We start from the raw sequence: 21,608 nt of genomic DNA on the forward strand, positions 1-21,608 counted from the left end.
TATTGATCAGATTTTTTGTATTCCACAGATATTGGAGAAAAAATGGGAGTATAAGGGTAAAAAATATCAATTATTCATAGATTTAAAAAAGGCATATCACTCGGTTAAGACAGAAGTTTTATATAATATTCTTCTTGAATTTGGTATTCCCAAGAAACTAGTTCGATTAATTAAAATGTGTCTTAGTGAAACTTACAGCAGAGTCTGTATAGGCCAGTTTCTATCTGATGCTTTTCCAATTCACTGCGGGCTAAAGCAGGGAGATGCACTATCACCTTTACTTTTTAACTTCTCTCTAGAATATGCCATTAGGAAAGTTCAGGGTAACACAGAGGGTTTGGAATTGAACGGGTTACATCACCTTGTCTATGCGGATGACGTGAATATTTTAGGAGAAAATCCACAAACAATTAGGGAAAACGCGGAAATTATACTTGAAGCAAGTAAAGCGATAGGTTTGGAAGTAAATCCCGAAAAGACTAAGTATATGATTATGTCTCGTGACCAGAATATTGTACGAAGTGGAGCTATAAAAATTGGAGATTTATCCTTCGAAGAGATGGAAAAATTCAAATATCTGGGAGCAACAGTAACAAATATAAATGACACTCGGGAGGAAATTAAACGCAGAAAATATGGGAAATGCCTGTTATTATTCGGTTGAGAAGCTTTTGTCATCTAGTCTGCTGTCAAAAAATCTGAAAGTTAGAATTTATAGAACAGTTATATTACCGGTTGTGCTGTATCACTGTGAAACTTGGACTCTCACTTTGAGAGAGGAACAGAGGTTAAGAGTGTTTGAAAATAAGGTTCTTAAGAAAATATTTGGGGCTAAGAGGGATGAAGTTACAGGAGAATGGAGAAAACTACACAATGCAGAGCTGCACGCATTGTATTCTTCACCTGACATAATTAGGAACATTAAATCCAGACGTCTGAGATGGGCAGGGCATGTAGCACATATGGCCGAATCCAGAAATGCATATAAAGTGTTAGTTGGGAGACCGGAGGAAAAAAGACCTTTGGGGTGGCAATGAACCTCCGCGTTCTTTAAAAGCCAGTAAGTAAGTATGATGTTAGAGTGATGTAAAGTGTCGCACTATGCAAGGATGCTTTAGACGATTTTTCTGACAGAGGAATTTCCCTTCTAGACTTTTTCAGTGTGCCAACCACATTGGTACTCTTGCGTTTCAAATTTTCTGGAAGACATTTTGCTGTGAAGGACTTGTCGCATGTATTATTTCTTCCCTTAGAAATGTAGGGCTCTGCCAGACAATTACAACATACTCTGCCAGCGATACATGTTTACCAACAGCCAGATTTCGAACTTGTGTGGTTTGTTGCTCATGTAGCAACTGCAAAGCAGTCTGTTTGGGAATTACAGAAATCTTATGCTCACAGTATTCCGAAACGAAGCTGCAACCACAATAATGCAGTGGGAAATTTTTGTTCCATATACTCCTCTCACATAAGTGAAATAGCTGCTTCTAATGCTTGAAGAATACTGGTCTGGCTGTCTCTTGTAATTCCTGCTGTCTCTTTTTTTTAATATGCAGGAGCTTACTGTCATCGGTTAGCAGTTTCCATATGCTCGAATAGTTACCATTTTTGATGGACCTCTTTGCAAAGCCTATAGTTGTGTTGTGGACGAATAGTAGTGCATTCTATTCCATCACCTTCAGTATGAAAGTGTCAACCTTCAGTATGAAAGGATTTCTTGTTACTTGAGTAGACTTTCTCCCTCTTCCCCTGCCATGACCACCTCCAGTACTTGGGATATTTGCAACTAATGATATCTATAGATCACTCCCTGAAGTAACTGAAATAAAAATAATTTATTTCTTAACAATTTTCAGGAAACGCCAAAAACTGATAACTTTTTTCCTAATTGTTTGCAGTGTTCGTCATATTTGAAGCTTATTTATGGAAGGAAAGAGGGAATTTAGGCACAACATTCATTAGAAAATTGCTAGAGACATTTAGATAGATGACGAAACTGCCATTATCTCAATTTTTAAAAAATGGATTTAGACAGTTTTGGAATTGGACGCTTTTATTCTATATTAGGTATTTTTTTCATTAGACACTGAATCCAACGTAGGAAATAAAGTTATAGGTAAAACTTTTTATATTTCTCCTGCTGTACTTGAAATTGAACTAACTAATTTATTCAAGCGTGTTTGTGAATTGTTCAGTCTCTAACTTATCTTAATTTGAAAATTGACTTCTAGACTACAGTCTATACAAAGCTGGAAAGGTATTGACAGTTCTCTTTCTCACACATGGCAAGGGAGCGACGTTGTGCGGTAGTGCGGTGTGGCTGATTGCACCGCCTCCTGCCTGCCGTGTCGGATTTGAGCAGCTGACGCGAACTCGTAGATCATCCTGCTAACCACACGATACCTCCATTCTGGTTGGATGATCGTCCACTTCTGCTTCGGCATGTGAACGTGAGGCCAACAGCCGGCTGGTCAGTTAAATAAAAGAAAACCTGTTCGTATTTAGAGTAACGTAACTTAATTTAACGATATGATTGCAAAGGGATTAATTTATTATACACCTTGTAGGATCGTCAAAAAGTCTGGCAACACGGTTGTTGTAATGTCATCTGTGTCCACCTATTCTTTTCCACTTCTGTCAGAAATGCGTAAAAGCTTGGATGATGTCGCCCAACAGCCACTTTTACGGAATCTTTGTGTGATGTTACCAGCTCAGGTGACAGTTTTCCTTGTATTCCAGTAGAACTGCTAAAACCCGTGAAGACACTTCTCTTAATTCGGGCGGATGGCATTCTGAGATTTTGTGCAGCGTTCCCTTATTTATTTGTTTATTTATTTACTTACTTTACTAGAGTTTTCTCTTACACTCTACCAGATCACAAAGTACACAAGCAGTGAAATTTAACAAAACGTTAAAGAACAGAATACTAACATATTACAAAAAATAATATAACAAAATCGACACTAATCCCTTTTAGGTTAGCACGAACTTTAACAGATTCTATGTCTTCCACATTAGGCGCATGACTGTGTACTGACTCTATTGAACCTTCCTAGTTCCATTACTTATACGTAGTTGTGGTTCTGTAATGCTCGGGGAAAGTGGCACAAGTCAAAAGTATTAATTTTACAGGAGAAGGAAAAAACTGTCATCACACTGGTTTATGTCGATTTGATTTTCTTCTGTATGAATTATTCTAATGGGAGAAATACTTATGTCTCTTTTCCCAACCGAGCAGATGTTCCGTAAGTTGTCAATAAACTAATAAAAATTTTTGTGGAAATTGACTTATGCCACTTTTCCCAAGCATTGCAGAGTTCAGCTGAACATTAACCTTTTATTTTACATTTCAAATATGTTTTTTCTTTCCTCTGCGAGTATCTGTAATACAGGAAACTGTCTAAGAAATGTAGATTTGAGAAAATAGGTTGAAACAAAGTACGATTTGGAAGTAGAGGTGTTGTGAAAGTATTGTTAATTGTAATGAGATGTTTGAGAGAAATGTGTTGGTTAACGAAGATTTGGTACTAGATGTGCTGTGAATGGAACTAGAGGTTTGAAAAGAGTGTCCACCTACGGAAATGGAGAAAAAAACGTTAAACTACAAAAAGCTGATGATGCTGGGTAAAAGAAAGAATAGAAATGCCAAACAATTTTAAGTTACAATCTCCTTCGAGAACTATGATGATGGGAGTGAATAGGTCCTAATATTACGTTATAAGAATTTTTAGCGAGTATTAGGAACATTAATATTTTTTAACCCTTCTTTATTGTATTGGTGCGGAAGGGAGTGATTTTTTTTAACATCGTCTTCTGAAATTTGCATTGCACTAGCAATTTCTCCTAAAACTTTTACTTTTTGTTATGGAAATTGGCAATTGCAAATTCTGAAATTTCTGTCCTATGACCAGTATTCAGAAATTAACAGTATTTTTATTATAAAGCCATTAGAAAAACCACATATAAATTTAATTTTCAGTCTAAAACTTATCTGTTCGTTGCACTAAAATCAATATTGCATTTTTACATATTACTGTAAATATTTAATTAACTTCTCGCCTTTTACAGCATCACCAGCTTAACATTAAAAATTATATAAAGGCAATTTCTATTACATAATGATAAAATTATATAATATGCGACATACTAGGGTCGCCCTGGGTGGCACAGGAGGTATAGCTCTGGCCTTCTGTGCCCAACTTTGCAGGTTCGATCCCGGCCCAAGTAGATGACATTTAAGTGTGCTTAAATGCGACAGGCTCATGTCACTAGAGTTACTGGCATGTAAGGGAACTCCTGTGGGACAAAATTCCAGCACAGCGGTGACGCTGATATAATCTTGGTTGTTGCGAGCGTCGTTAAATAAAACAAAATTTAGAAATTTTTTTAGACATACAAGGTGATAAATATTACAACAGTTGATAAGTTAAAATTAAAATGTGAAATGTAATATAAAAGTATGAGTTTCATTCATATTACTTAAGTTCAAATTGTGTGCAACCGCAAACAAGTATGAATGAAACTTAAGTTACAAATAATCGTGTTATGCATTTCTGCTACCATTATGACTATAGTTGTATAAGTTGTAAAACAGCTGTTGGGTGGTGTATGCGACGTGTTCATAGATGTCAGAGTGAGTTCGATTACAAGTAAGTTATGCCGGCTGTTAATTGTATGTGCTATGTATTCATAGACGTGTGTTGAAGATTGTTCATGTAAAGGTACGTCAGTGTTGGGTTATATGTAGTTGAGTATACAGTAGCTAAAATAGCAACACATCAAGTATACATACAACTCATCAGCTACATCCGGGTTCAGTCTATGGTTTTATGCCACACTTTGTCTGAGATCCTTGTTGATAACTGAAGTTGAGAGCTTTGAGTGATGATTTTAACCATAAGTCACTTTACTGTGTCAAATGTTGTTGGTTTGTGTTTCATCTTCAGAATTTGAGAACCCTTTCAGGTAGTATACCTCGCAAAAATTAATTAAATGTCATAAAATGTGGAAGTCGCAAGATGAAAAGTTTTCTAGCAACAACTCTTTATAAAGCCAGTCCTCCTGTTGTTCGCATTGACATCCATTATCAGTGTTGCTGTATCTCTCAACTGTGCACACTTAGCACAAAGCAAAAGGAAAATTGTTTGTATTAGTCTGCAAGCCACTTATCTGTGCTTAATGTGGTGAGAACTTATTTCTTTTCCATGTTGTTGTCATTGAAATCATGCAAACTTAATAAACTTTCAGCAGTGCAGTGAGTGACTTGTCAGCAAGAACAGCACACTTCGCAAATTTTACTACTACATTTCTTCAGTATCTTTTCCGAATCTTGGTTAATAATGAAGAATAATATACTCACGTCGCAATTTTATCTGTTCTAAGTAGTCTGTCAATTATTCCATCTCTGCTGCAAAGAAGCAATGTAACAAATTTTCCTGCTCCCTTTTGAACGGGAAATTTCTTTGGGCAAGTAGAACCAGGATGTTTCCAGTCTTTTGACTTGTTTTGTTTCTCGATCCTGATGATTGATTCAAGTTCTGTCCATTGTTGCAAAACGATTCAAAATATTACAAGAAGACTCTTCAAAATGGTGGAAGAACAACTTTGAAATGGTCACTCTGACGAGGGAACCGTCCCAGGTCACGTAGCTTGAATTTAATGAAAATGCATATTTAAGCTAATTTTCGTTTCGTATCACAGCTCCCACATTAATGCTCTAGTCTATTTTCTTTCTCCTAACTTACATTAATAGAGTACTCTTGCTGCAATACAAATTCGATTTGAATTTGAAATATGTATAAACTTTCTGACTCACCTTAAATATGATAGTGGGATTCAAAATGAAATGGTCGGGACAAACAGCCAAAAATTTTATATAGCCTGGTTTTTCACACTCTTCTGTAACATACACAGTGTTTCCAACATGCAACATTGTTGCAAGAACATTATCAAACTTTCTCACATGTTCCGTTACATACCGTATCCACACCTCTGCAATGCGTATATCAGCATGTCTTTGAGGACAGGTGAATGAAATTGTTGATACACAACAGAATGCAATGTCATTATGAAGCTCCTATCGTGCAATGTGTCTGGAATGTTTTATGAATACTCTTCTAGCTTTCGAATCACAGTTTTGCCTAAAAAAATACACATCCAAGGGTTGCAAAAATCTTGTAATTTGTGGACGGATAATTTGTGTTTTAATTGTGCTACCACCATGTAAAGTTTGTTTACTGATTGAAAAATAAATATAGTGTAATCTATCTGACCACTCCAGGAATCCAGATGTAGTAGTGTGCCTTTCTTAACATCCGGGAGAAATAAGTCGGTATATTTCGTAAACAAGGAAAAAGCGAAACGAACGACTATCACCACGTTTCTTAACAACAAAAATTAGCTTAAATATGCATTTTCATTAAATTCAAGCTAAACAACCTGGGACAGTACCCTTGTGAGTCATTTCTGATTGGCAGACATTTAAGGCTCTATTTAGCAGATAACTTCCTCTTATCGAAATTATGATCTATAACCTGAAAGACACGTTTGATAGGATGTTTTCATTAGAGAAGAGACGATTTCCTCTACGAATGACGTATGAATCCATTTGTTTTATTTAGCTTACTTTTCTAATAAGTTATAATATTTTGTTTGAATACATGTTGGTGTATGACGCACAAAATTTTGTGATATTTTGGGTACAGGTAATAGTTTAATTCTATTAAATGTCATCATCATCATATCCGTCACGCATTAGACCCTACAGGATCTATTACGGTCTCATGCCAGTGCTTGCGTGGTCTTCCCAATTACCTCTTTCCTCTTGGTACATAAGTAAGAATCTGTTTAGGCCATAGGCATTCCGGCTGTTAATATTATGAGACTTGAATGTAATATAGAGTTCCTGTGGATAGATTACACAGTAGTCCAGTGGTAGGGCTGCTACCTTAATAGCCTTCTGGACAGGCGTTTATATGGCATTTCCTCCATATGTGTTGGAACAGTTATACCGTTGTGACTCGGTCCCCAGAGCCTCGTCTGTTTAGGAACAGGTTGCACCACGTGAAGGTGAGGTTGGGAATTAGGTAGGAGAGGTGATAGATGGAATGAACTTCACTACCCTTTGCAACCCTTCTATTAAATGTAATAAAGATAACTAAAATGTCTTATATATATCGCACCCCTGGTGGAAGACAGCCACAAGTAAAAAAATACAATTTTTCAGGAGTAGCATTTAAAGATTTTGATCGAATAGGAAAAATATAAATACAGTTTTTACATAATGAAAGTGAAAGTAATGTATTACAAACTTTTAACATTACTTGGTACTGTACAAATAAGTACAAAGTCCTTTCATGCATTATATTTATGTATTTTAATTAAGAAATAATAATTTTTTAGTGATGGCAGTTTTCTAGTCAGTATTTTCTTAATTGGTAATAGTTATGGCAGGTATGGTTAAAAAAAAAATCATTATTTTGGTGATTCTTTGTTTGTTTATTTTTAGAATAAGTAATGTTACATAACTTACAGGCAAAAATCAATAAAAAATCATTTTACAGTGGAAACTATCACTTTTATAAGCAAGCTCTATTGCACAATGGTTCACAATCTCTTCGTTTCATCTTCCATCAGATTCTGATGTAGATAAAACCTAATTATTGGCACTGTTGTGCTTTCTGTAATCATGCTTCTGTAATACTGTTGATACATAGATAGAACATGATAAAGATACCAAATCATCCTTTTCGGCTTCAGATGTGCCAGGTGACTGCTTATAAGCCTTCTGTAGGTTCAAGGGTCCTGTCTGAGGACGTCCTCTCTGCCTTATGTTGATCCACTGGAACTCCTCACCATAGGATGTCTCACATATATTCCAGAATGAATGGTGCATACTTCCTTGCTTGTATCACTTGATGAAAGTTCATACAATTTTGTCTCCTTGTTCATTTTTGATGAAGTTGTTGCCTATTTGACAAGCTCAAAGCTTCAAGTCAAAAATCACTTCTACATTCACTTACTTCAACTCCAGGTTCTTTCAGTTTTCCACTACTTCCCATGCTATCATCGCTTCTTCTTGCAACTTTTATACTTTCAAGTGCCATTGAAACAATCACAGCATCTCGTGACAATTTTAATCAAATTACCTGTCTGCACTTGTATGCAATGATCACAGCACGTGTAAACAGTCAACTGATTTGAGCATCAACACAAAATGTCTGCCACTACCGGCTAAGAACACTACCGTATCTCGAGATGTGGCGGTTTTATGGCTGTTGCATATGAGAATAAAACTGCTACAACTGAGATGTGGCAGTTTTCTATTACTTGAGTTGTAAAAATGCTGTGAGAAGAAAACTAAATTACGGAAAGTATAATCTCTATTTATATGTTTTGAGTTGTGTTAGTTTTATAGGACACAGGCTTCATCACAGGCATCCAAATGTACCAAATAACTCAAAATTCATTTTTTTTTATATTTGGCAGTCTTCTACCAGGGGTGCGATATGTTTGAGTCCAATTCGCTGATCATGAGGTTCTCGACATTGATGTTTAATAGAGTTCTTCCAACATGTGTTACATTTTGATCTCTGTTCTTCCAACATGTGTTACATTTTGATCTCTGTTCTTCCAACATGTGTTACATTTTGATCTCTGTTCTTCCAACATGAGTTACATTTTGATCTCTGTTCTTCCAACATGTGTTACATTTTGATCACAGTTCTTCCAACATGTGTTACATTTTGATCTCTGTTCTTCCAACATGTGTTACATTTTGATCTCTGTTCTTCCAACATGTGTTACATTTTTATCTCTGTTCTTCCAACATGTGTTACATTTTGATCTCTGTTCTTCCAACATGAGTTACATTTTGATCTCTGTTCTTCCAACATGTTTTACATTTTGATCTCTGTTCTTCCAACATGAGTTACATTTTGATCTCTGTTCTTCCAACATGAGTTACATTTTGATCTCTGTTCTTCCAACATGAGTTACATTTTGATCTCTGTTCTTCCAACATGTGTTGCATTTTGATCTCTGTTCTTCCAACATGTATTACATTTTTATCTCTGTTCTTCCAACATGTGTTACATTTTGATCTCTGTTCTTCCAACATGTGTTACATTTTTATCTCTGTTCTTCCAACATGTGTTACATTTTGATCTCTGTTCTTCCAACATGTGTTACATTTTTATCTCCGTTCTTCCAACATGTGTTACATTTTTATCTCTGTTCTTCCAACATGTGTTACATTTTGATCTCTGTTGTTCCAACATGTGTTACATTTTGATCTCTGTTCTTCCAACATGTGTTACATTTTGATCTCTGTTCTTCCTCTCTTAAATTCCAGAGGACTCAATATGGGAAGAAGTAAGGTATTAAGAATATAGGAATTCTTTGCGAAAGAAAAATTAAAATTGATGTTGGGGCAGTTGCAATAATGCTACTAATGATAGGAGGAATCGAAATGCAAGCAGGACCCATGAATGAGAAGGAAGTGATTAGAAAAGAAATGAAGATAGGAGTCATGAAAATCATTGAGAAAATATAACATAATTTACAAGGTTTCATTCAGACAGTAGCAAGCATTAAATTAAATCTTGAAACTAACAACAAGTGGATTGAGAAAATACGTGAGGAAAATAATCATATGTAGAATAAAATCATTAAGTGTGTAGAAGCTGTCAAAGAATGACGAAGTTGATACTTTTTTGCCTAAAAGAGTATGTACCTGAATATGGAGTTTACAGCGTGAGTTGGGAGTTTTTGATTTTAACCCTCCTACTACCAGGTTTCTTTTTTTTTACACTGAGTACCGCTGGGGTCATATAGACCCCAAGTAATTTACACGAAATATATCGGTAGTAATGCAATTGTTTTAATGAACTGGCATAAAAACATACATGTTTACCTTGAAAACAGAACAGCTATATATATAAACATTTTTACATTTTACACTTCGCCATCCTTCCGCCCTCATCTTATACGTCCTTACATTTGAAACAAAACAACTCGGAATGTTGTTTACAGACGAAAGATGGACATTTTATGCACTTTTCTGGAGGCTTTCTGTCCACAGAACGTTCACATAAGTGGCATCGTCCACATTTTGCCCCACTTTGCACTTGTGCTGAAATACGAGCAGGAGGAACTTTGGTGTGCATACTTCTGTTCTTCTGTACTAAAGATGTTCCCAGCTCAAGAAGAAATTCTTTTCTTCTGTAGTTGTTTTTTTTTCTTCCAGTCAGGATTTAACTCCAGCCAAATTATGAACGCATTGAGCGCACTAATATCCAAAATATTATAAAAAAATAACCATGGGTCACCTCCTTGTCATACGTTTTGTAGTGTATGTCCTGACTAATGTGTCCATTGTGTCTACACCTGGCTTTGTTGCGTTATAGTCTAGTACCATAATAGGTTTTTCTTTTTCATCTTCAGCTATTTCCTCTTTGAAATGCATAGTTCTCAGCAGAGTCACTACCTTACCCTTTTTTGGGACATAGGAAACTATCGTAGCGGATTCCTGGAATCCGAAGAGACTTGAAGCTGCTTTCCTTCCCTTTGCTATGACAAATTCTGCGGGTAATTCACGGCGATTCTTTCTTATTGTTACTAACAGAGTCATCTGTTTTCTTTCTAATTCCTTTGCCAGGTCCGAACTTGTGAAGAAATTATCTATTGTGATGTTTCTACCACTCAGGGATAAATTTTGAGTTAAGTCCAATACTACTCTTTTTTCCTGATTCGATTCTCTAGACTGGTCTTTGCCCCTTCCTGTGCACACTTGCAGGTTTGTGACATAGTAATTAGTGCTATCACAAGGAGCTCATACTTTGCTGGGTGGGCACTGGTCCCATACACTGAACGAAATTTCATGAGAAAATTTCTTTCGCCATGAAGATTGGAATGCCTTAGGCCACGACGCTACGGCGTGGAACATCTATTATTATTGCTGCTGTTTTTTGTTGTAATAAATAATTGGTAGGTGAAATATAGACTACTTACTTGAAAACATTCAAATTTGAGATGTTAGAAACTTCAGGAACAGTAGTTTCTAAATCTCCATCATCATCATCATCATCATCATTAGAATTTTCAGCCGATTGACAGTCTTCGGTTATAATAGCATCAATCTCTCCATCGTCATCAGATTTTCCTTCATTATATTCATCTTCCTCATTATATTTCTCTTCCTCATCTTCTTCATTCACAATTACGCCTATTTCTGAACTAGTCAAATATCTTGCACTCATCATGTAATTCTGCATCACACTGAGGCAAAACACTAATAAAAACTTAGGCAACAAACCTTAACAATGGATAAGAAATAAGCGGGAAATATTATTTCATTGTTGCACGTGTTCCGTATACCAGATGTTCAAAGTAACGGTCAGCATTTCTACTTTCATAATGTTACATTAAAAAAAAAAGCCAATTTTTAATGGGGTCATATAGACCCCAATGGTACTCAGTGAAGAAACAATGAATATTTTTTAATGTGTTGAAAATATAAAAATTAATGAAACATCATTGAATACAGTTGACTCAAAGGGATAAAGTCATAAATTTTGAAAATTATAGTTTTAAAAATGGCGGAGATTTTTCTTTCAAAAGAGCTACTGGGGTCATATTGACCCCAGCGGTACTATGAGGGTTAAATGTTAGTGAAAGCCACGTAAGCAAAGCAAATAGACTAGACAAAGGTGGAAATCGTTAAATTCTCATAAGATTCCTAAACATCAGAACAAAAGAAGTAAATGTGAGTACTGACAGACCATGTTTGGTAGCAAGTTCTGAGAGTGGAGAAGTGGGGCTAAGGGAAGGTAACTCGATATACTGACCTGAGATAACATTCTGCACATTAGCTCTCCATAGTCTGTACAGATATTTTATTAAATCTCTGTCTCTGTGCAACGTCACAGTTTGCATTTAGCATAAATAAAGATAGCAAAAGGTTGTAATGCATTTTAATACTATGCTAAAAGCATGGGATTTCTGTGGAAGAGATTACAGTATCGAAGACTCATTCGAGAATGACCGAACATTATTGATTGGCGTTGCAGGAATATCACAAAAGTTAAAGCAGAGCAGAGGCAAATATTTTATCTATATGAGTCTTAGATAGACAACAGTTTGACTTTCCAAAAATGGTGGCAGAAAGGAAAAGATGTTAGAAGAAAACAAGTCCGAAAGGCTTGTAATAATAAATATAGGTTCCAAAACTAGATTTCTTGATGGTGGTCTTCTCATTTATAAAAGTGGCTCAACTACCGGTGACTACCACCAAGAGATGAACTGCACCATCTTCGAGAAATGGTTGAGGGAGCGAGTAACACCTGCCTCTGTAATAGTGCTTCCTATATTCAGTGCAAGTAGCCTTCCAGTTACCAGACAGAGAAAGAAGTTGTTGCTTGGTTGTGAGAAAAAGATGACCAAACGAAAGGTAAAGTTTTTACTCTGAGAGAATAACACAAGCGGAGAATTTTTCTTAGGAGCTCTAAGGAAACTGAGTGTGCAGGCAGTGAATGAAGTTTCTCTGAAAGACTGACAAGATTACTGTCGCCATGTAGTGAACATTGAAGATGGGTATGCTTGACGAAATAATTCGATAGAATGGAGATGATGGCGGTGGTGGTAGTAGAATGAAAGTGTTAGTGCTAGTGATAACTCTGTCTTAGCTATGCCTTATAATTATATACTCGAGGTGTACTATAAGCAGTAATATGGGCTGCTGTTAGGAAGTCAAAAGGAGGATAGCAATGGCAAAGGAAACTTTTAATATAAAAAGGAGCATCTTCTGAGGACCTGTGGAAAAAGAACTGAGGAAGAGACTAGTGAAGTGCTTTGTTTCGAGTGTGACATTGTATGAGGCAGAAATATGGACGTTACAACGAAGTGAAGAGAAGAAACTAGAAGCATTTGAAATATGGATATGGAGAAGGATGGAGTATGTGAAATCAACAGACAGAGTAATAAATGAAGCTGTGCTGGAAAGACTGGGTGAAGAAAGAATAATGCTGAAACTGATCAGAAAGAGAAAAAGGAAAACTATGAGTGTGTGTGTGTGCGTGCGTGCGCGCTAGAATGAAGGATGTCACTTTCTTGTCGAAAATGAACCAAGACTATCAATGCATAGATTAAGACATATACAATGTACACAGAGAGTTATATGGCATTAACACTGATAGTCATTGTCCAGTAATGATCGGAAAATCACAGTTATGCTTTGAGCGCTAAGCATTTCAAACTTTCAATTGCTTCTCCTGCAAAATATATTCCAAATGACATCCATCATTCTTGCAGTGGACTCTTCATGTATGCATGAATTTTTCAGGATGTAAAAGTTGACATTTAACTGCTAATTCACACAATATTCAAGGTGGGTGGTCTCTGTCTATATTTGTATTTTACTTTGCTTGAAGTTAAGCCACGTCGTAGGGTACACAACACTTTTGGCAGTGAGCTTATAATCACAAATAAAGGCTTGCCTCTATATCCATAGAGTGTAGTCTAGTTCTCCTTATCGGAATTACAATATATCTGTGCTGCGGATATAGAGCAAATGTTTTTTGTACGCTAGTACTAACTATTGTATAATACTGTCAACACATCGCGATTACGTCATAATCAGGACTTAGGAGTCGAGCTCGCTATTAAACATGGTTTTACAGTAAAATGAAGAACCTAAAGGGAGCAACAATTAGGAGTGAGTTATGAAACGGGAAATAGAAGAAAATAACTGTTACCTTTCGTGAAAGCAGCATGTGGCCATAGTAAGTAATGATGAACTAAAAGGAGGAGCCGAAGATGAATAGAACAGTTGAGTTACGAGAAGGCATCGAACACAGTGGAGGTGAGCTTAAGAATGCAGATAGCCAGCTGAGCGAGAAAATGCAGTTGGATACATCAGGAAGAAAGTGAGACAGAGTAACATTGTCTTCACCAAATGGGAGTTTGATAATATTAGCCAAAATACAGGCAGCAGCATATGAGCGAAAGTAATAAGCGAATTGGAGATAAAGAATGACAAGAATATGAAATAAAATATTTACTTAGCAAGACAGGTGATGGGGTGGGGATATAATAAAGAATTAGGAGATGGAAGGGAGACGAGTATGTGATATCGTCATCTAAACGAAGCTAGCTGACATTAGTAGAAAAGAAAAACAGGACAGTTTATAACCTTAGGAACTGAAAACACAGAGATTATGTTATTGAACCGGAACTGAATCTCCAGTGAAGCCTCAACTGTAATAGATGGATAAGTTCAGAATGGGATGATCTCATATTGATGGATTAAAATTGAGTATTGGTAAAGGCTGTGCAGCTGAGATAAGTATTAACTGGAATAGTGAAAATAATATTGTTGTACATAGTGGAGCTCTCATTAGTCTAATGGAAAAATCGAAAGTTTGTTATGGGTGATATGGAAAGTAGTGCATTAAGGTGGATATGATATAAATTACATTAATTGAGACAGAAAAGAAGTGTAATACATTATAATTAAGGTTTTTATTACTGAGGGAAATAATGGGCTTAAGTGTATTAAAATGTTGAATGGGACTGGAATTCTGTTGACAGACACAAAGGAAATGGACTAAGATGTTGAAGGGGACTGGAATCCTGTTGACAGACACAAAGGAAATGGACTAAGATGTTGAAGGGGACTGGAATTCTGTTGACAGACACAAAGGAAATGGACTAAGATGTTGAAGGGGACTGGAATCCTGTTGACAGACACAAAGGAAATGGACTAAGATGTTGAAGGGGACTGGAATCCTGTTGACAGACACAAAGGAAATGGACTAAGATGTTGAAGGGGACTGCAATCCTGTTGACAGACTCAAAGGAAATGGACTAAGATGTTAAAGAGGACTGGAATCCTGTTGACAGACTCAAAGGAAATGGACTAAGATGTTGAAGGGGACTGCAATCCTGTTGACAGACTCAAAGGAAATGGACTAAGATGTTAAAGAGGACTGGAATCCTGTTGACAGACTCAAAGGAAATGGACTAAGATGTTGAAGGGGACTGCAATCCTGTTGACAGACTCAAAGGAAATGGACTAAGATGTTAAAGAGGACTGGAATCCTGTTGACAGACTCAAAGGAAATGGACTAAGATGTTGAAGGGGACTGCAATCCTGTTGACAGACTCAAAGGAAATGGACTAAGATGTTAAAGAGGACTGGAATCCTGTTGACAGACTCAAAGGAAATGGACTAAGATGTTGAAGGGGACTGCAATCCTGTTGACAGACTCAAAGGAAATGGACTAAGATGTTAAAGAGGACTGGAATCCTGTTGACAGACTCAAAGGAAATGGACTAAGATGTTGAGGGCGACTGGAATCCTGTTGACAGATACAAAGGAAATGAACTAAGATGTTGAATTTAGAGGATGAGATTAAAAAATAATGGAACATTAGTTAAGGTTAAATCGAGTTAATACAGGAGTGCTGTTACTAAGTCACCTGTGTTATTACCTTAATGCAATTAATAAGGTAGGGTCTGATGTCAAAAATAATGGGTTTTATGTTATTAATAGGTAATGACCATAATCAGAGGTAAATGGAAATGATGCTTAACATGTGGTCAGAAAATGAGAATGTGAAGGAACATCATAAGTTATAAAATATGTTGATATTACGTAATATGTACCTGTAGTATGTACCACAATTTCCAGTTTATTGGAATATTTCGGTGGCCTTACCTATTTGGTGCAACCAGCTTTGTCATTTTTTCTGAATCTGTCATCTTCATTGTTTTGTTATTTTCAGGAACAGACATTTGACGTGGCTATGGTGAAACAGGAGAATCAGACGGAGGTGACTACAGAGGAGTCTGAACTCTTGACGCAGAGGTGAGGGTAGTGTGCACATGTTCAATTTGGACTTCATTCGTTTCATAATGCGTGTTTTCTGCAGGCGAGCACCCCCGTTGTATTGACGGAGAGAGGCATGCAGAACTATTATGGGGTACATAACACAAGCAACAAATAAACCTTGATATAGCTTTCGGCAATTGACCAATATGGAATATTTACTAAGTTGACATTGAGGAAGTGGAAAGAGTTGCGATCGCGTAGTGCGAGTTTAGATATATTGCATGGCATGTCTTTATCTTGGTAGCTTTTACTGACTTTGAATTTGCAATGTGGAGTAATATTATTGTACAGGGTGAGTCTTTTAGTTGGTTATTTAACGACGCTGTATCAACTACTAGGTTATTTAACGTTGATGGAATTAGTGATAATGCAATAGTATTTGGCGAGATGAGACCGAGGATTTGCCGTAAATTACCCGACATTCGCCTTACGGTTCGAGAGAACCCAAGCGGGAATCGAACCCACGTCCGAGTACAACTACAAATCAGCAGACAAGCACCTCAGCCGACTGAGCTTGCACACATGGTGATATCTGTTAATCTGTCTGGCCTGAGATATTAATGGAGTAGCTAGTTGAAAAGTTCTTCTTTAGAAAAGTGTTGCAATGTGAATGCTGCTAAATGATAAACCCAATTTTCTACCAGAACTGTTCGTGCATTGCCTCATTACACTGTTCACTGTTATGAATTTCCAATTCTTTCTTAACCCACAATCGCTCGCGTTGTTAGATCAAATCTAACAATTTTATTTGTTTCAGATATGCTTCTATTTTCATTGTCGCGATTGTCGTGCAATACTGCTATTCAAGTGGCGCACTGAGTTGGATTTATCTGCGTTAGTCTTTCGTGAAGTACACTACAGTGCTGGCAAATGATTATTATTTGCACTTGTCATGCCTTGAACACCACTGTTTGGTGTCTTAATCTTCTTCTGTGTTCTAGATGTTGAAAATAAGTATAGCCTACTCGTCGTCTTCATGGCTGAAGTGCTAGCCGGCTGGTATTTCATCCAGGGTTCGATCCCCTGCCAGGTCGTGATGGAATTTATGATGGACAAAGCAGATGATGCAGAGGATTTTTCCCGTTTCCATCATTCCACCAACACCTGCAGTAGTAAAATAGTACAAATTTTCGATGTTGATGCTTGGGACTCCAGGCTATTTGTGTGCGGATGTGACCTTGCTCTATCAGGATAGGATGACCCACCTGTCAGTGTCAGATTCACGAATTGCGCGCAGGACTTTGACAGTCATTGTATACAGGGTGATTGACGAAGATCGTGCTGTAGTCTAGGTCCTGATTCCTGACATCATTTGAAGAGAAAAGTTCATATATAACTTAGTAGGCTACATGTGTCCTAATTTGAATAGTTTTGGATAAAATCACTGTTCTTTCTTCCGTAACACGCAACCGTGTGAACTTCTCTCTCATTCTCTCTAGACGTCTGGAGCTATGTATGTGTACGTCTGATAGGAGTGACACCACGAAGTGTCTTGACATCTGGGTCAGGGTTAGAGGTAACACAAGCCCAGCAAGATACCCGCAGTAGTGAGTCATTGTCATTCAGTGTGTGTGTGTTAGCAAAAATGCCATTTCAGTTTTCCAATATCGAGTACGCAGATATGATTTATGTGTGGAAAAATTATTGAACTAAGAAAACTACCATCTACAATACCCATAAATAATAAACCCAATATACTTTTAATTATACTTATTCTAACCTCTTATGTATGAAATATAGACAATATATTAAAATCACCACACAAAGTGTACTAAAATAAATGAAATTAATAAAGAACAGTGACGAGAATGCTAGAAATGCTGTGGATGAATATCGAAGGAGATTTTCAGATCGTAGAATGCCGTCACGTGGTGTTTTCTTTCTTACATTTCAGTCACTGAGGGATACTGGTTCAATCCCCAGTGCTGCGATGGCATATGATGCAATGAAGCCCACGCACGATTACCATGAACATATCCAGACGACTAGGTGTTGCACAAGGTAGGATGTGAAGAACATTGAATGATGAGGAAATGTACCCCTATCATTTACAGCGAGTTCAACATTTTCAGCCAGAGGACTATGCTAGACGGGTGCAGTTTTGTGCATGAATAAATGGTAGTCTTGAGCTGCGTTAGTTCATTTTGAAGCTCAGTTTATCCATAATGGAGTCTTCAGTATGCATAATTCACATGTTCGGTCAGAGAAGAATTCCCACAGATTGTGGCACGCAATTTCCAGCACCGGTTCAGTTGCAATGTGTGGTGTGGTTTGCTGAACAATAGTCTAAATGGTCCAAACATTTTCGAAGGTCGTTTTAAGCGGCAAAAGGTACTTGCAGTTGTTGGAAGAAATACCATTACATATGCGAGGACTAATGTATTTCCAGCATGATGGTCCCTCACTTTTCACAGAAAGTAATGGACACATTCCCAGGGTGTTGGATGATCACTTTCCTTTCCGAACTAGATCTGATTTCACTCCATTAGATTATTGTGTACAGTGTGAGGGTGAACACGCGAGAGTAGTTGGTATCTGCCCAGCATCCGAGAGAGATTCGTGACAAACAACGGAAGTGTGTGCAGTTCATGAAGTGCTGCTGAATGTGAGGTCTTTGAAAATCGGCTTTAAGACAGATTTTTCAGGCGAGTTTTAATGTGGATGTTCTTTAATGAATTAATAATACACCCAGTACCAGGACTAGTAAATAATTTGTATGCTTAAACCTTCATAATCTCCACGTTTATGTTTAACATTCAAAAGGGTGTAAACTCCATTAAAAAATATGACATGTTTATATGAACTTCTTTCATCACAATGATGTTAGAAATCAGATGCTAGAGTAGGGCATACAATGGATCAAAATGTGCTAAAACACCATGGACAATCATTGTGTAAGTCTAGTTGCTTTTTGTATAGTTTTATTCTTTATGTAGCAAGCATATTATTTCAGTTTGTTTTATTTTCTTTTCTAATAAAGTAATACAAGATGAGTAAAATAAGGACTGAAAAAATTTTAAATTTTAAATGATACTTTGTTTCAGTCATAAGTGGTTTCACAGAAATATTTGAGATACAAATGTCAAATATCGCCTATTTTGTGATATATAAAGTTATTCTTATTATAAAATAAGAAATGTAACTCATTTTTAGAAATAAAAATTAATAATCTTATATTATGTCCTCAAAACAGTAAATTAAGTTGTTAAATATCTTGAATTCAGAAGTTATTGTTTGTTTTAGCGAAAAGTGTCCTTACAAAAATATCTGACACAGTTTTCAGTTTCGTGTATTTTGTTTATAAAACAGTGCTACTAATTATGAAATTATTAAAAATCTTGTATTTATTGCATGTACAGGATTGGAAACATTGATGCGATAACGTAAAAACTGTTTGTCTATGTCATGTCCAATGGTGTATGCAAATTTTTGCCAAGAGAGGACGTTTTGAAATTGATTATAATTTATATTATTGCTATTTTAAATTTCGTGTATTATTATTATTATTATTATTATTATTATTATTATTATTATTATTATTATTATGTTACATTTATTAATGTTATACTATGTTCTAATAGAATCTATTTATATATAGCCTTATAAATTCTTTCAAACGTAATTTTTTCACAGTCATCCAGTTCTTAGCAATTTTTTTAACTTGTGCTTAATTTTGTATAATTAAAAATGCTTGTGTCATTATTACAATTACACAGTAATTATATATATAGTCAACAATTATTTGTATATAATAGGTAAGACACTTTACTTTATGCAGGGTGTTAAAAAAGTATCCAATATTTTAGAAGGTGATAGTATGCATCAAAACAAGAAAGAAAGTCTAATAAACATGAGTCCTACAACACATACTTTCTGAGATCTGAACACTTGTTCATAGGAGGTGCTCAATGTGACGTCCATTCATGGCAATGCTTTTCTCTGCCTTTCAGTGTAAGGAATCACGCACTCTTTGAAATTAACCTGCTTGTTCTTGATAACCAAAAGTCTAGGGGATTCAGGTTTGGGGAACGAGCAGGCCAAGGTGTGGGGCCTCCCCAATCAATCCAGCGGTCCTGAAATGTCAGCGTCAGGTGTTCACGCTCATTGCGGAAAAATGTGCTGGTGCGTCATCATGCATGAACCACATCTGTAGTCTTTGCTGACATGGCTCATACTCCAGCAAGGTAGGCAATATGTTAATAAGAAAGTCCTGATAACGAGCCCCAGTTAATCTCTGTAGTAGCACGTATGGCCCTTAATCTATCGCCAAGAACGCCTGCCCATGCGTTGGTTGAGAATCGGTGCTGATGCCTTATTGCTTTAACTGCATAGGAATTTTCATCAGCCCACACATGCTGATTACTAAAATTCACAACACCATCTCTGCTGAACCCTACGCATATCCGCAACCAAACTTTTGTTTTCAGTATTCCTTGCAACGTATCATTATTCCATGGCAGGGGTGTCATCTACGGTATGATTGTCTGGTAGTCTCCTGTATTGTAGAGCAGAGGAATGCATTGCCATAAATGGACGTCACATTGAGCACCTCCTATGAACAAGTGTTCAGATATCAGAAAGTATGTGTTGTAGGACCCATGCTTATTAGACATTTTTCTCTTGTTTTGATGCATGCTATCACCTCCTAAAATATTGGATACTTTTTCTTAACACCCGCAGCAACAGGAAAATCTATGGAAACAATAAAATAAATTGAAATTATTTTAATTAAACACAATAATGGACCAAGGAACTCAGCAAACATGAAGAATGAAACTGGCATGATGAATTCACACTGTAGTCTGTTATTGTTTCGAAAAATAATCGTTTAACATGAGCCCCAGTAATTAAATTTGTGTAAGCAACTTGTTGCTGGAAGGAGTTGCACGCCAGCTAAGTTCTTTGATGAGATTTCAATTATGTCATTCTATATTCTAGGACTGACGTACTGCGTATATCCATCATATTTTTTAATACAGAATCAGTCTTACTGTCAAAGTGAGTAAGTGCCCTGAAATTACAGTCTTTCTCTTCTGGTTCTTGGTCGACTTCTACTCATCCTGAATCACTGTAGCCTTGCAGTAGAACCCCTCTTATCCAGCACCAAAGGGACCAGGCTAGTTCCGGATACGATATTTTGCCGGATAATTGAATAAATACGGTATATACAAAAAAAAAGTTCGTATATCATGGTAGCAAATGTTGAAACTGCAGCCATGTGAAGGTTATTTCTCTATCACTTGCTCATAATTGAATAAACATAAATATGTGTGGATTTTCTTATTAAAACATCACATAACACAAATAATACACTAATTACAGGTTCGAATATTGAATGAAAGTTAAAATTCGTGTGAAGTTCTTTATGTGGCAACAGTGACGGCCCGAACATAACTAAATAAACATGGAAACCTGTGGATTTTCTTTATTAACCCTCAACTGGTATCTATGGGTCAATATAGACCTATATTGCTTGATATCGTAATGTACACTTAAAAAGCGATACCAGTTGAGGGTTAAAAGACAATATGCGAGACAAATAATACACTAATTTTAGGTTCAAATATTGACTGAAAACGAAAGTTCGTGCGAACTTCCTAATGTGGCAAAACTGATGGCCCAGACTGTGACAATGTGGCAGATTCAAATATTTTTTTTGGCCCAGCCAAAAGTGCCGTTGTTTTGGTATTGCCAGTTATTTGGGCGCCGGTTACGAGGG

General features: G+C 36.6%; 1 protein-coding gene across 7 annotated transcripts in view; it reads left to right on the plus strand.

Moving 5' to 3' along the window:
- LOC138692940 (zinc finger protein ZFP2-like) overlaps positions 1–21,608 on the plus strand; it is a 47,073-nt gene that overhangs the window by 17,913 nt on the left and 7,552 nt on the right. For 5 of the 7 annotated variants that reach the window (XM_069816340.1, XM_069816338.1, XM_069816344.1 and 2 more), the window contains exon 4: positions 15,783–15,865. In XM_069816340.1, the coding sequence (XP_069672441.1) occupies positions 15,783–15,865 (83 nt within the window). Of the gene's footprint in view, positions 1–769; positions 2,471–15,782; positions 15,866–17,783; positions 19,603–21,608 lie in introns of those variants that run through there. The other 2 variants (XM_069816345.1, XM_069816341.1) reach the window with 2 other exon arrangements.

The sequence above is a fragment of the Periplaneta americana genome, chromosome 17, assembly GCF_040183065.1.
Source record: "Periplaneta americana isolate PAMFEO1 chromosome 17, P.americana_PAMFEO1_priV1, whole genome shotgun sequence".
Classification (NCBI taxonomy): Eukaryota; Metazoa; Arthropoda; class Insecta; order Blattodea; family Blattidae; genus Periplaneta; species Periplaneta americana.